General features: G+C 42.3%; 1 protein-coding gene across 5 annotated transcripts in view; it reads left to right on the plus strand.

Annotated features, from left to right (window-relative positions):
• Positions 1–16,470, plus strand: part of TRABD2B (TraB domain containing 2B) — a 286,108-nt gene that overhangs the window by 223,319 nt on the left and 46,319 nt on the right. For all 5 annotated transcript variants that reach the window (XM_080602716.1, XM_080602714.1, XM_080602717.1 and 2 more), the window contains exon 5: positions 14,483–14,573. In XM_080602716.1, coding sequence (XP_080458842.1) covers positions 14,483–14,573 — 91 coding nt within the window. The remainder of the gene's footprint in view (positions 1–14,482; positions 14,574–16,470) is intronic.

The following is a 16,470-nucleotide window of genomic DNA, read 5'->3' on the forward strand; positions in this document are numbered from 1 at the left end:
GTAATTTTATCAATATACAGACATGTAATGGGATAAATATGTCCTTCTGGGAGGAAAGCAGATCATGCTGCTTTTAAAGATGGCATAGCAGGGGCACAGACCAGTTACTTTCCTTACTGTTGCTGAGGAAACCAAGTGACTGTTTCTTGAGAGAAGCAGCCCCAGCATCTCATCTACAACAAAAAATATTTTCAAATTGAGTTTTGATTCCATTTTTCTTTTTTTCAAAAATATGAGGAACTTTGGAGCATTGCAGTAGACATAGATTCCTCACCCTTGGTTCATTGCTACTTTGAATGTCTGGGACCACTGTAAAGATCTCTTGACTTATCACCCTCTTTCTGGAGCCCCATGATATACCTCAGAAAGGAATGAGAGACAGGGGAAAGTGAGACTTCTTAATGTGCCTTGGGAATTCACGACAGATCTTGAACCTCTCTAGGAATGTTTTTCTTGTTTCACTCCATTGGGAATTGGCTCTGACATAGTAAAAAACATTTTCAGAACAAGCCTCTTTCATTTTCTTGGCCTCTCTATTGCTCTTGTCACTGACCCAAAGCCTTTTGATATTTTTTTTTTCTTTTGACGTTCTTGAGCTAATTGGCCTCAATGAAAAGTGTTTTGTTTCCTGCAGAAACTTGGCTGTGAGAAAAAGTGTGGAGGTTGGGAGAAAGCTGGGACAGGCCAGTGCCAAAGGGCTTATATAATAGCCCAGAATAGTCAGCCAAAATATAGTGTGAGAGCTTTATAGGTGGAGCTCAGTGGGATGAAAAATACTGCAGGGTTTGGATGCAAAAATGCCAATAGAGCAGGCAATGAATTTCATATTTCAGTCAAGGATGATCCGAGTTTAATCCAACACAGGGAGCAGATAATTACTGAAGTGAAACTACGTGTTTGGCCAAATTCCTGCAGAAATGGTTATTCTCTTATACTTAATAACATGGGGCCTTGTTTAAGCAAGTGTTTTCCATTCATGTTCTGCTCACCTCTAAGTCCGTGTCCTCAGTGCTCTGGAGCTCTGTCATCTTTAAACTAGATGAAAGTCTGGAGAGTGAAGGAGATGCCTTCTAGGCACTTTTCTGTCGATTTCAGTGGACTAATGTTTAGGTTGCACACAAGGTAAGACTTCAGGTGTGGCAGCCAAGAATAAAGAGCTAGGCTGGACAGGTACGCAGCCCCAGAAGTTAATTTGAGCAGTATGAGTTGAATTCAATGGGATTCCCCTTATTAACAGTAAGGGAAGAAGATGGGACATTCTGCGGAGATCTTTCGATCTGCTAAGCACCCATCCTGGGCCACTTGAGTTGGCCTTCGCATGAACCACTTGTCCATGGCTATGGCCTAAACAGCTGGGGAAGTTTCCACCGTCATACTTGGGCTTTACAGTACTGCCTATCTTGAGGAAAAGAGAGAGGCTAAGGGTTGGGAATTCATCCGCATTAACAGAGACCTGTGCTCCATCTGGAGTAGTAGAAATAATTTGTCTTGTTTTGTTGGCTGAACCAGATGATTGAAGGAAAAGTTACATTGTATCAATGATGAACAAAAACTTTTTTTTCCTCATCAGAACACAAGCCTGGAAGAAAACTCAGGTTGTGCAAAATGTTTGTTTAATTTAATGTTCACGGTTATGTTCTTTTTGAAAAGAAATGTACATATATTACATCTCTTTAAAGTATTTCTGAATGCTTTGAAACAAAACCATGGTGTTTTTTTTCTTTTTGGAAACAGCAAAAGACAGTTTCAGTACTCTTAAATTATTCATCATGAACGGTTTTGACCCCAAAATTAAGTTTTAGGTGAATAAATTATAAAATGTAAATGGTCCCTACCCGATGACTGTACAGCTCCTAGCTCCATCACGAGCTCTGCATGGAAGCCTGAGACCCATTCACTCCTCTGTAGGATTGGTACATATACACAGGCATGCAGCCGGGGCACACGCAGAGGCATAGCTGCACCCTTACTGTAACATTCATCACAGATGAGGGACAGGGAAGATGGGACTGCTGAGTTTATTCTTTAGGGAGCTTTTCTTTTCCAAAAATCAGACCTTAACTGGGGAAGTGGTAACTTTTTTTTTCCCCCTAAAGAAACAGTCAGTGTTATCTTCCCTGTTACTCTAAGTGATTTTTATGTTCTGTCTTTTGTAATCTTTGGGCCAGTGCAATGATGTTTTAAATCACTGTGACTCAGCTAACACGAGCTTTTAACCCATAGTGCTACAAAGCACGCAAGCCCTGACTTATCTCAAGCAAATGACTGCTTCCCCTGAAGTCAGCTCAGGCTGCTGGTGTTATTAAAGTTAAGCAGGATTCTCTGTGTTCAGCCGTGTTCAGGTTTAAACAGTAAGGTGATGACACTTCTCTTTTGTTATTTCTTGGGGCTGTTCTCCTTCCTTCTGGAATGTGTGGTTTAAAAGCAGTCCATCATGTTGCAGACTCTATAAACCGTGGGCTGCTTAATTTGTGTCATTCGTAAGAAAAAAATAAATAAATAAAAACAACCTTCATCATTCTTGGTATTACATCCTGCTCTATTATCCAGAGCATTGACCTTGACCAGCTAATGATAGGTATTTAATACATGTGCGTGTGTGTATATATAGATATAAATATTCATTATGTGAGGTCTGGGAGGTTGGGATCACAACGGAATGTTGGCAGTGCCAAGTTTCATTCGATGGTTCAGGCCTCCAGCTGTGCCAAGCTCTGGGCTCCCTTAATGTACCATTAAAACAAAATCCAGGCTTTGCTTGAATGTCATCCAGCTTTATTAAGAGAAAGATCAAGCATAATCTTATTAAGCTTGTCACTCAGAAACTGTAAGGGTGCAGCCTTGGTGTGTCTATTCGGTCCACATGTGTGAACAATTTTGCTTCATGATAGTCAAACAGGGGCTGTTATTCTTTAATGAATGCTGTGAATAACAGAGCTACAAATTGGAATGTGAGCTTGGTGATGTGTGTGCACACTTGTGTATTAACAGAACAGAGGCATAGGAATAGATTGTTTGCTTGGATTTTAACATATTCCTCAAGCGCGCTTGAACCCACGTAACCACAATGTTTTTCAAAATCTGTTGTGTATATTTTGCGGTTTCTAAACTTCCATAATAACTCAACTTCTGAACATGACCACCTATCAGAGTGGACATCCATGTCTTGGGGAAAAAAATCAAAGAACAGGACCACTGGATTTCCCTCTTTTTGGTTTCACTAGAAGTCTGTTCACTGGGCCAAAATTATAAAAAGATATTCAGATAAAATGCACTTATCTCTGCTGCTGCTGCTTCTCCTCAATGTTCACAGCTCAGCAGCAGGAGATAACAGTGAAAACCACTAGTGTGTGTTTATACCAGCGTAAAGCCGGAGTAATGCAGTGGTGATTCAAATCAAATATTTCTGCTTGCTCAAAATGTATAAACATGCAGTTTTTCTATATACATACACATTTATACAGGAAAAAAAAAGCTACACTGAAATAAGTCAGGATGTTTGGCCATGTGGCTGAGAATAGATCTGTGTGGGTGGAATTCACTAAGACAAATAGTAATGGATGGAATGTAGATACACATTTGATGGTCTAATTAGGAATGTATTTGTGATATAAAAATACTCCACAGGCATAACATGTACAAATCAGTACTTCAGGAATACAGCTTTCCTTGATTTTTGGTCAATTAAATTTAACATCTGTGAGCAAGGTACCCTTTGTGCATGGGAATGTGGACGCTTGATGTGACTGCGTGCACAAAGCAGCTTAAAGTGGAAGAATTTGCAGGAGGAAACTCATCACTGTCATGTTGTCATAGGCAGTATCCAAGACAGGTGGCATATGAACTTGGGAGGGATATTGTTTGTATTCATACATTCACAGCTACGAGGGAATCTCTAAATACTGTAGAACTCTTTTTATGCTCTTTTTCTCACTACAGAGATGGTCTCTTTCATAACAGATAGGATTTATTGGCCCCGCCTAGTAGCGGCTCTGTCATTGCTGGCTAGGAACCCCCACTCCTTCCACCATGGGGCCTTTAGCCAAAGGACTGTCCTTCCTTCCCCTTGTGTTTCCCTTTCCTGTTTTTCTTTTAAAGAAAGGAAGAAAAATCACAACCAAAAATTACCTGATTTTCCTCTAAAAATACTGTGGTGGAAATGCCCTATGGAGATCCTTTTTCTAATTTATATGAACATCCCTCAGAGTCAAAGCTGATCTGATCTATTGTTCCCGGCTATAGGTAATCCAGATTTTTGACATTTAGATGGATGAAAAGAGGTACTTTCTGAACCAATTTTCTCTTGTTCTGCAGCTCTAGGCATGCTTTGCACTTCAGAAGAGACAGATTTCCAGATGGAGGTATTCTACATCCCTTCCCTCAATGTGTGTTATCTCAGGGTCTTCCAACATCGTATTAAGCAGCTTAACCAACGCGTGTTGTGCATTCATGCCTTCATTTTCTCCTTAAGGGTAATGGTATGTAAACCCACAAAACAAGGGAGATCAAAACAATATACGTTAGAGCAGGTGCTTAACAAGCACCAAGCCTTGAGTTTGAGTGGAAGACAGGAAGACCCAATGCTTAGCTCCTGAAATGCCACAGCAGCACTACCTGCACTTGGCAGTGCACCAATGCCTCGACCCCAGGGGCCGAGTTTGAAAGTTGTTTTTTGGGGCTTGTTTCTCCTGCTTTTGCAGAGGGAAAGGCCTTAGTCTACAACCATAAAGCACCCCTTAAGAAAGCCCAGTTCCTACACTACTGAGGTTCGCTGTGGTAGTGGAAAGACATCAGCTGAATTAAAAGGCTCAGGAAGGTCTTCTAGGGCAAGTTTCCTCTGTGTGGTTGAGCACAGTTTGAAAATTCCTAGACTAATTCAGAGCAAGTAAATGGTCTACATAACACAAAGCTGTTTTCACTGGAGATGCTAGCTCAAACCTTGAAAGCCATGCCCTGTGCTAAACTGCCCTTTCAGCAGAACCAGCTAAAAGCACACAGAGCAAGGCTGTATATAATTGCTTTTAATCAAGGAGCAAGGACAGGCTTGGAAATGTGCTTGCTGTGGTGTTTTCCACAATGTGGTAGAAGGAAAAGACTGAATCCAAACTGGAGGGCAGGCTGGATGTGTGGTGCTGAGCAGTGGCACGGCTCAGCACACAGAGCCAGAGGGGAGTCAGCAGGATGGGGGACGCCTATCTGAGCACCACTGAACTGGGGTTTGAGAGCTCTGCTTTGTGGAGGACTTGCCCTCAGGTGGTGGTGGAGACCTCAGCCATGGAGCATGTGTTGCCTCCAGTTGTTTGCACTGGCAGGGCAGCCTCTGAGTGCCACCAGCACTGTACCGGTTAACTCAAAGAAAAGGCTCTTTCCAGGTTTGGGTGACTTCATCTTACCTTATTCACAGCCTGATTTGTGAACTTTCTGGTGTGTTTTTCTGCAACAACAGTGACATCCAGTGGCCAGCTGGGTTTTTCTTGGAAAATGATGAACCATCAATGGTCTTAAAAATGCAAAGCTTTTATATTAAAAAAAAAAAAAAAAAAAAAGATACTGACTGGGAAGGCTAGGCTTTGATGGTGTTGAAAAGTTTCCTTTTTGATGTCTGGTAAAATGGCTTCCATTTTCCTATTCAGGGCACTGTGCAAGAAATTGGCTAGAAGGCATTGGTACTTTCTGCTCCTACACAGAGTTTGTCCTTATCCATAAACATCTGAAGGCCAGCATTTTTCTGAGGAATCATTGGTTTTGTGCTATGGCATTACCATGTTTTTCACTTGTGAGACATCATGGTTCAATGCTGCTGCCACAATACCAGTAAACCACTAGAAAAGGGCTACTGGAAAAGATGAAGAAATCAGTAGTCTGTTAAAATAGTGAGGTCAAAACCAGAAAGAATAATCGAGGATTCATATCCTGTCAACTGGGAGCTTGGTTTTTAGTTTTCAAGCCTGTTTTCAAACCAAAAATGACAGCCTGGCTGTAGTCTTTTTGAATTTTTTTCACAGATTTGTCAGAGCTGTGGACATTACCACCAACAAACTGTCCTGGGTGGTTGAATCTCATGCTACAGCGATGTTATAGATGTTTTAGTTTGGTTTAGAGCTATACCTATGCAGGCTGTAGATGCTGGGAGGAGCCTAATGATATGATCAGTTGGCAGATTCAGAGCAAGCATACAGAAGTGCTATTCCATATGGTGCGCAATTACATTGCAGACCCATCACCACAGCATATTGTGGAAGTCAAATGTATACGTGAGGCCAAAAAGGGATTAGTCAAATTCAGTAGTCCACCTCTGGCAGTCCTAGAGCCTACAATGATTTACTAGGGTCCTCCCCACTGTTTCCTATGGAGAGCTACTAAGTACTCATGCTTCTGTGGATGGGTTAAATTTCCCAAGCTTTTTTGTATTGGCACTGCCCATTGCAGGGGCACATGAGGGGCACAGGCAAATGCTTCAGTCCTGTCCACATGATTTTCTTCCTACAACTTCCTTGTCCTGGTAAATTGCTCCAGCTCATACAACAACTACCTTTTAGAAAAATAAACACCTAAAAGATGTAGGCTTTGTTGCTTGCTCACAAAGGACCTTTTTCTTGCATTTATACATGCTTAGTATGGTCAGGAAGGGATTCAACTCATCATACCTCAAACCTACAGAGATGATAAGGTATTGTGAGCTACTCATCCACCTCCCTCTGCCCTTTAAAATTGAATCCTTGATATTCCCATGAGCTATTTCCTTAAGAATATGTACTGAAAGGGTTATGAAGAACTGTTGGACCTTCTGTCCGCAGGAAACACTTTTAATGCTGTGTAAGAAAAGCTAGAATATGAAGCAACCCCAAAAGGTCATCAAGTAGAGATCAGCACAGCCCCTGCCTCCCTGGCAAACCCTGGCACAGAAAGGATGGTGAGGGACAGGGCAGAAGAGGGAAGGATGGAGAGAAAGGATGGAAGGGCTCCGTGCAGTGTTCAGGAGCTTCTGGGTAGTGGTGGGGCAGCTTGGTGGGCCATCATATCACGTCTGATAGATGCTGAGGCTAAAGGAGCTGTTTAAACTCATGGTCGATGGAGAGAGAATTGCACAAAGGGCATGCATCCTTCCTAAAACTACTACTTGAGATGGTGAAATGAATTGCTCTGTGGAGGTGCCTGAGCTCTCCAGTGAGACTGACCAACTTGGAGTAGTCACTTCATTAGAAACGTATGAAGAGCAATGAACCCTGTTCTGAGCTCAGTTGTTGCTGTGGTCTGACACGGAGACCAGAAGATGTGCCAGGGAAGTGACCTCACTTCAGTTCTTGCTTATGTTGTTTTTCTTAACCAAAGTGAAACAGCTGGTTTAGGCTTGAAGAGAAAATTGAGTTTTCTGTTGGGTGTTGGCTCTGCAAAGCCACCCTGATGGCACCATGTTGGGTCTGAAAGCAGAGAGCTGTGCCAGCACAGCGCCGGTCCCAAACTGATAAGCTCAGGGAAAAGGATTGTGCCCCATCTTGGGCTGACCCCATTGAGGTCTCTGTGCATCGGGCTTCAGGCTATTTCCAGAGGAGATCTTCCAGTGCATGACATTTATGTGCTTGCAGAATTCATGCCCTCAACAGGAGGGATGCTCAGGAAGGTTAAGCTGAGAGGAAGAACAGAAGGGGGAGAGAGGCATGAGGAGCTTTTATTACATGGAGGAGCAGTAAGAAAGTAGAATTAGGCAGTGGGAGTCTGCCCCTCCTTCAGACTGAGATGCACTGAGCATAGCCTTGCACTGCAGTTCTCCAGGCCTCCCCAGGGAAGCACAAATCTGTGCTCCACTACCCTGCCGTCAGTCTGGAACGACCCCTCAGCTTTTGGCCCTCGTCACTCCAGTCCCCACCCGGCTATGGTGTGGCCCTTCTCCAGAGCATGTCCTGTAAGCGCTCACGGGTAGGAGGGGAGAGAGGTGATTACATGCAAGGAAAGAATGGAGAGCCATGGGGGGATTGCTGGACGTCCAAAGTGCTGCACATTTTGGCCTTATATGTTTTATTGCTTTGCTTCCCGTGACTGTCTGAAAGTGCCTGTGAGTCAGTTCCTCACAACTGCAGAGAATAACAACATCAAACAAGAGAGGGAAATGATTTCTCCATCTGCCTTGGAGAAGTGGTGGCATGATGTAAGGAGGCTATGATGAAAGCCTGCTTTACAAGACCATTGCACATGGTTTGTACAGAAGTATTTTTAAGGCACGCTCCTGCCAAAACATGGGAGGAAGAAAGGCTCATTCCCTGCACCCCCAGCTTTCCTTCCCAGCTTTTTGCGTAATACTGACATTTCAAAGTGCAAAAGCATGTCCTGCAGCAGGGGAAAAGGCAGCAATCTGGGGTGACAGACTTCGGGGAAAGGTGGGGTGCAGAGTTCCCAGCTTTTTCTGAGCACTGGGCACTCTCCTCTATGGGATAACCCTTGGGGTAGCATCAGCAGACGTGCAGGGGATGGTCTGAGTTGGTTGGGTTTTGGTTCACTCACCCATAGGCTCATCTCTCTCAGCGTCTATCGTCCATCGTGTTTAGGCACTGTTACTGCCCAGCACTTGCCCCAGAGCACGCCCAGTTCTGTGCTGTATCTTTTAAAGACACTTTCCCTTTGGAAAGCCTAACCTGCAGCTCTCAATTTGCACCTGAATACCAGCCTCCAGGAAGCCTTTGGTAAATCTGGTATGTTTGGGACAGAGGTAGGGATGCATCTGGGATGCTGATGACTATGCTGCATCCTCCATTCCCTGGCATGGAGTACAGCCTGATTTGTTTCATGCAGACGTGGGAAGAGGGAACACTGGGGCACTTTCTGGAAAATTTCCTCGCTGGATCTCCACAAGCATGAATTTTTTTTATGTTGACAGTAAAATCTAAAATCCAAATTTTCAGGCAGTCCTAGCAACATACTCATCACTAGATGCTTCTATCACCTACCTCATCTGTTAACCAGGTGTCATTTTGTTACGTGCTTGTAAGATGCTTCACAGCAGAAGGATACTCAGACTGGAGGAAACCTTCAGCTGCATCTAGATCCAAGCTGAAAAAGCAGGATGTGTGTGCAAATCTACCTTTTGCTCCTTGTCAAGGAGTGCTTGAGATAATGATTTGAAGCAATCCTTGTCTCTAGAGTAAAGTTTCAGAAAAGTGGTTTAGGAAGACAGAAACAAACCTCTAGCAGTAATACCATGTCTAAACCATGAGAAAAAGAAGAGTGAAAGACCCACTAGTTATTAGAGGATAATATTCATTAGAAAAGAATGACTTAATGCAAGGATAGAAGCACCTATCGTGTTGGATGCAGAGTGGAGAGGAAATTAAAGTTTGGAAGGTCTGCTTACAAAACTGGTTCTCCATCATGGATGTGGGACATCTGCAATGTCAGGAAATAGTAACGTGGTTCCCCAGTAAATTCATGTCATTGTCCAGTGACCATTGGTTTGGAGTCAAATGCTGTATGGCAAACCCAGAAAAAATTCCCTGCCTGAACTGTTTGCTGCAGCTCCTTACCGCAGCCTCCTCTTGACGTGTTCATCACTCAGCCTCCAAGAATATTCAGTTGGACCATTGCAGAATAAGAGAAACAGCATACTTCTAGAGGCAACACGCAAAGGAACAAGTAAATATTTGCCCCAGTTGTGAATGTGCAGCTTCTGGCATTTGCATTTTGCCCGCACTAATTCTTGTGAAGTCTAACTGCCATAAACACTCCGGTGGTGCCAAGAGCCTTGAAAATCAGCGTTAAGAGAGAAAGAGGAATAGAGACTGCTGCCTCCTGATTGCAAAGCAGCCTGAGGTCTAAATGGCAACAAAACGTTATACATAACGTCTGATTCACTGTGTGGAGAATGTAAAGAATTGAGACCTCCCGACACAGTTTACATTGGCCCTTTTTATGACTAATTGTGCAGAAAATAGCTCTGCTTGTAGTGTGCATGGAAACAGTTCAGGTTTCTGCTGTGTGTCAGTTAATGGGCTAGCAAGGCTTTTTCAGCACGACTTCAAAGGCTCTGGCAATGGAGGTCCTTTGTGAGGGAATTATCTCCTGCTCCTTTGTACCCCTTTATCCTTCTAAGCTATGGAACAAAGAATCACAAAACGAAGAGACGGAGTAATTTGTAGTAGATCTCTAAACCTAGATAAAATACATAACATTTGCTTAGAAACATTTTTCCTGCTTCTGCCATCAAAACAAATTTGTATTTTTATGTGTAGGAACACCCAAGTTCATTTAACTTCTGAGGGATGCAATCTTATGCTTGGATATGCTATTGATGGGGTCACCAAGATGTCTATGATGGTAAAGGAGAGCTTTAGTTTCTATGGTCAATTAGAAAATGCATAGTTGTGACCGTTAGAGTTGGCTGAGAAGTGTATTTTTCTCCCCACACCCCTTTTGCCCAGCTTATTTCACTAAAAAAGGAAGAAAACGTACCTTTTCAGAAGCACATATACATGTATTAAGGAAATCATGCATGTGGGGTTTTTTTGTTTTTGTTTTTGGTTTGTTTTTTTTTTTTACCTCTTCATAAAAAACAAAGTTGCTTATTCTTTCTTTCTTCCAGTGAAAAATGAAACCTTGGGGAGATAAGAAAACATGTTACATGCATCAGCTTTGTGTAGTTCAAAACACGGTTCTTAATTAAAAAGAAAAAACAGGGATGGAAGATGGCTGATTAATGTTAGCAGCCATGCTGTATAACATGTTCTTCCAGTGTTTCCAGTCTTAGATCCTCTGTCTGAGAAAAACAAGGCACAAGAGACGGGACAAAAATCTTGTCCTCATCAAATTTAACCTAGAAACTCCCACTGCGTGCAGTGAGCCGCTCTAGCCAGTCCTCTGCATTTCTGTTCAAACTCTGAAATGTCTATTCAGCATTGGGCCTTGTCCTCAAGTAAATCTCAGGAGTATTTCCTTATCCTTAGAGGGCAGAAGGACTGCATTGACACCTTTCCTGATAAGCTGGAGCCGGTAACTGAGAGAAAATTTAAAGTGTGTGTGTGTGTATATATATATATATATATATATATATATATATATATATATATATATATATATATATATACACACACACACAGACTGCAACCAGTTAACTAGATATTTTGTTCAAGCATTTTACTTAAGAGTTCATTGAACGCTTGAGCAGTTTGCCTGGTATCATCGTGAATTTCCTAAGCACAAACGTGCAACGGATTGATGTCACAATATTGAATTTTATTTGCAGGATTTATTTATTTATTTATTTATTTATTAAACTTAAACTGTTAGGAGAGGCTGTACTCAGGTACAGAGTTCCACTTCAAGTCCCTATCTAGAAAATCTTTTCTGTCTGCTATCTCTTCTCCTCTCCTACTTCCATACTTGCATGGAATTCCCAAGGTAGTTGGTGTTCTGACCTCTTGGATCCAGTTTTCATCAGCTGTCATGGTAAATTTGGTTAATACTGCAGGAATATTTTATCCAGGTTTAGACTGAAGAGGAAATAGTGATGCAGAAGTAAGAGCATTCCTCTGTGTCTTTAAGTTATCCGATCTACCTCTGGATGCACAAACTTTTCAATAGTTTTACTTGTTTGTGTGTGGTGAGATTTTTGCCTTTTGGAATGAAATTTCCTGGCCAGGCAGAGAAACCTTTTAAAGTTTTCAGCAGAAGCATATATATGTACACACATGCACACGTACATATACACATATGAAGTACAGTGTGTGTGTGCATGTATGTATACATAAAATCCGCTGATGATGTAAAAAAAAAAAAAAAAAAAAGTATGGCAATTATTACATATTTGTTTGCACGTGTTGGCAGCCAGAGTCAGGGACTTGATGTTTGTCCCTGACCTAATCCATGCTGAACTCACATCTTACCGCACTTTCCTTTCTGGTCCATCTTGTTTCAGCAATGAGTTGCATTTGAAACTGATGGCTGCTATATCAAGATAAGTCTTGTTGAACAGGTGTCTACATAATAAATATTGTTATCATGAGCTGTTCCAGTTCTGGAGCATTTGGGGGCTTTGTTGCTGACATATGGCCAAAAGCAAAAATCTGTGCGCATCCAGAACCAGAGTGAAAAACGTGCTGGGCAGTCCATGTTTTCCTCTACCGTCGTGCACAGCAGGTCCCTAGGCCAAGAGGGTTATCAGCTTTCGTCATGGTCTCAACAGAGAAGGCAGGAAAGGAAGGCCAGGAGATATCACCTTTTGGTCCTCATCCATTGCTTGGAAGGGATTCACAGGCTTTGCTCAGGAGCTGACATTCCTGACGGGCCTGCCATTTTGTGGATGAGGAATCAGAGCTATAGCAAGTTACTTTTTTCTGGACTTAAAGCAGTTAAAATTGGATTCTTTTGTACTGTTATAATGTCAAAGATTTGCTGGACCCAGGACAGTTTTTTCCATTAAGAAATCTCTTGGCATTTAGGACTGGTTCAGGGAAAGTAGAGCTCTACTACAGTGAGCATGGACACAGAAACATCTCTGACCTTGACACTTTTGACTTTGATTCCTCAATGTCACTTTGCCAGTGACAGAATCGGGGCCATTGTTTGCTTTGGCCACTGCATAAAAAAACAGGATATGATCAAATCCAGTTAATCACTCACAAATGTCTCGTTTCTCAAATCTCTGAGGGTATGTAACACGTTTTTGGGACTGCTCTCTACTCCTTTGGCTTTTGTTATAAGTAAGTTAGGAGAAAATCAAATTTTGAGTTTTCTTAAAAGGAAGTGGAGGAATCCTGGAACACGTTAGGGCTCTGCAAATGTACGTTTAATCGTTTAAAGAAACGTCTTTTGGCCAAAAGCTCTTACCACTGCTTGCAAGTTGCACTAAAAGCCATACAACTACATCATTCTCACAACTGATGCGAATTAGCGCCCTTGTTGGCAGTGTAAGCACAAAGACGCAGGCTTAAGGAATACTGGAGACTGAATTACTCTCAAATTCATAGCGACTTTATGCAGTATGGGTGAAGTATCCTAGGGCTGACTGCTCACAGTTGCATAAGCTCCTTACGTAGTGGCATAGAATGGGGAGAGTCTTGGGCATGTCCCACCTGCCTTGTTTTTTTTTCTGTGAAAAATATTTGATTCTGTAGTGGAGATGGGCAGTTTGGCATCTCCTACAGGCACGTACTCTGTGCTCAAGACAAACACTCTCTCTCTAAGCAGCAAGCTTGAAGCAAACCAGAGGAGCGCACTTTTGCATGATGTAGAACTCACTGCTGCAAGATGTCATGGGGCAAAAAGTAGACAGAGACAGAGGCCTGAGCACATTCATGGTGAATTGCTCTATTCAGAGCTGGCAGCGAGACGTGATGACCTGGGTGTAAATGGGGGTCACCCAGCCATGCAGAGAGAGAAGCTAAAGGACATAATGGGGGAGGATTGTTCTATCCTTTCCCGCTCTCTTTCATTTATATATTTATATATATTTAACGTTTACCGTGGGCCACAGTTGGAGACAGGTTAGTGGGCTACGTGGACTTCAGTGTAACCTGTTAGTGGAGTTCTTGCGTTCTTACTTTGTACCTCGAACCCATCCTGAAAACAATGTGGAATTCTGACAATAAGTTGAAAGCTTTGGAGGGATTACATTGCCTTATTGAGTCTGTACCCAAAGCCCTTTGAGGATTCCCATTGACTCCAGCAGGATTTGGTTCAGACCTCAAGTGTATAGGATTCCCTTAAGTAAACTCTTTCAAGGCCCATACATGCTGCAATACTTACTGGGCTCTTTGTTACTTCTGTGAATAGGAATGCGACCTTTACACTTCTAGCAAAGTGCACTGGTTTACAGGACTAAATCTTCACATTTGGGAAAAGATAAGGATAAGGTTACTATCTCAGCTCCTCCCAGCCCTGCCGTGCAGGTGGCTGAGCGGTTGATGAAGCAATTTCTGAATCGCAGCCATTTTAGGTAGATGAGCACTGAGTGCAGCAGCTTCAGAGCTTCTTCATAAGCAGACATCCATGAATGATGATGGGCAGGGTGGATATCTGGGGCTGTAAGTTGTTCCAGTCCATGAGTCAATGCCCAAGTAATATTCTTTTCACCACTGTAGGGTCATTTGGATATCCACGTTAGAAGGACCTTTAGTCCATGCGCATAGTAAAAATTTCCATGGTAGCAATTTGCAGATTCCTGGACAATCAAGTGCTATTAAAAAAGAATACATTAAGGTTTTGGTTTATACACCCAGTCCCTTGGTCATGTGAGGGTTGGGAGGGGTAAATAAGACAGAAGATCGTATCAGGCTGCATGCTGTCTGTTCCCCTGCTCATTGCCAAAGGCTGCAGTGGGCTCAGTGGTGAATAGTTGAGGTAACTCCAACAAATTGCATAACATGCCTTTCTTGCTTTTGGAGCTAGCCTAGCTTCTGGTAACCTTACCTCCCAAACCTGTTGTTGCAAAAGGAGAAAGTCAAATGAGTGAGAGGAGCAGTTTAATTGACAGTGCTATTTTCTACCTGTATTTTAGGTCACTTCCTGGGTAACAACACTGTGATTGATGTACTGAGACAAGCAGGATTTGAAGTGGAGCACACCCCTCCTGGACAACCAATTGGAAAGTAAGCAGCTGCCTGCAGATTATTAATCACTTTCTTTCCTTTTCTTTTTTTCTCTCCCTTTTTCTGTGACTAAGCAAGATTATTGCATTAGTACAGGAGGTGGATGAGGGGGTGAGGTACCTTCCTTTCCCATGCAAGTTCCAGACAAAAAGTGCATTGTAAAGTATCTGTGGCATGAGTTTGGAAACACAGGGAGCTTCAGTGGCTGTTTTTTTTCACTTGTGAACTTTATTCATATCACAGCTGCTTAAAACTACTAGATCAGAGGCACCACAATTTCTTCCTGTTTTCCAGAAAAATTGTTCTGGTCATTTTCCTCTATAGTTGTTTTGAATTTTTGCCTCCATGGGGTTTTGGTTGCCTCTCCATCGCAGAGCAGTAAAGTGCCACCAACTTCATTCTTCAGGCCTCTCTGTAAGGCTGCTCTTCTTCAGGTGGGATTTCAATTTTGCCTGAAGGACCAGATGTGATGTAGCAGATGCATCTTACACACTCTGGAAAGTGTGCTGGGTAGGTAAAAAATAATTGGATATTCCCCAAGCATCTCCATCCATCTGATCAAGTGTAAAGCAGGCAAGAAAGATTGATTACTATGCTCTGGGCAATCTTTGTTAGTATAAGCTAAAATATGTCATGAAATTGTCTTCAAGCAGTGAAACAGATTTTCTTCTTCCCCTAGACTTCTCTTTCTTGGCAATTTAGATGAGGTCTCTTTCTGCTCGAGGTCTAGGAAAATCTTAGAAAATAAAAATGGAAGGGATGGCGAGATACCATTTAAGTTTGCAAAGTTAACCTTCCCCTTGCATTCTGCAGACAAAAATTGGCTGAGATTGCTCCATTATAGAATTGTTATCCTCCTTAAGAGAAAGTCTTAGCAGCATGCTCCTGTCCCTGGTGGGGCAGACATGACATGGCCCAAATATGAGATGAGTTTCAGTATGGAGGATTAATTGTGGGGCTAGGAGACCACATCTGAAAAAGCTATATTTCATATACTTGGAAAATCTGTCTGATTCACCCTTGTTTGTGAAATACTCACAATGATTCACACAGAATACAATATGGCTCAAGTGTACATAAGTGTCTTTGACAGAGCATTTATCCTAAATGCTTCTTGGAATATGTTGAGCCATTAAAGTCCAGTCTTAAGTAACAATGGGGGGAGGAGAGGAAGAAAAAAACATCATATACAATGCAGCGCATATATTCAGAGGAGGTTTAAGAAGCACTTGTGACAGAGAGAAACATCAACGTGACACAGGGAAGAGCAGTAAATTCTGTAACTGACTGAAGCTGGAAATTTTGGCTAAAATTAACCAAAATGCCTGTGTCTAAAAATACAACATGACAGAAAGCCCAAACAAGCATTACCAAAACAGCTGAGTTTTGCAGTTCCTGCAGGAATATAGTTCCTACATTTCTGACAGAGAAACTTTCCTTTCAGAGAAGCAGGCACTTTCCGTAGCAATTTTCATTTAGTTGAAAGTATCATCTTCCCATGGAAAGTATTTCAATTGGAAATTGTGAAACTATTAATTTATTGGCTGTTAGCAAATCTTTGAGAGGAGAGAAAGATTCAGTAGCGTGAGAGAGATCCAGGAACAATCTTAGCTCTTTATGGTGTTGGGTTATGTCTTTATTAAGTCATCACAGGCTTGAAGTAACACGGTGGGGCAGGAAATGTGAAACAATGCTACTACTTAATGTTGACCTACTGGCAATGTGGGGTACCTCCATGTATGCATTCCCCAACCTTGGCAGCAGCATCTCGTGTTCATGACGTCTTCCCTAAAATTGTCAGTCCCTGGGGAAAACGTACTTGAAGGCAAGAGGACTTGGGCTGCTGCCTAGAATAATGCATATGCCCTCAACTGAATTATCCTACAGATGGTAGCTT

This window comes from Anser brachyrhynchus (genome assembly GCF_964034855.1).
Source record: "Anser brachyrhynchus genome assembly, chromosome: 8".
Classification (NCBI taxonomy): Eukaryota; Metazoa; Chordata; class Aves; order Anseriformes; family Anatidae; genus Anser; species Anser brachyrhynchus.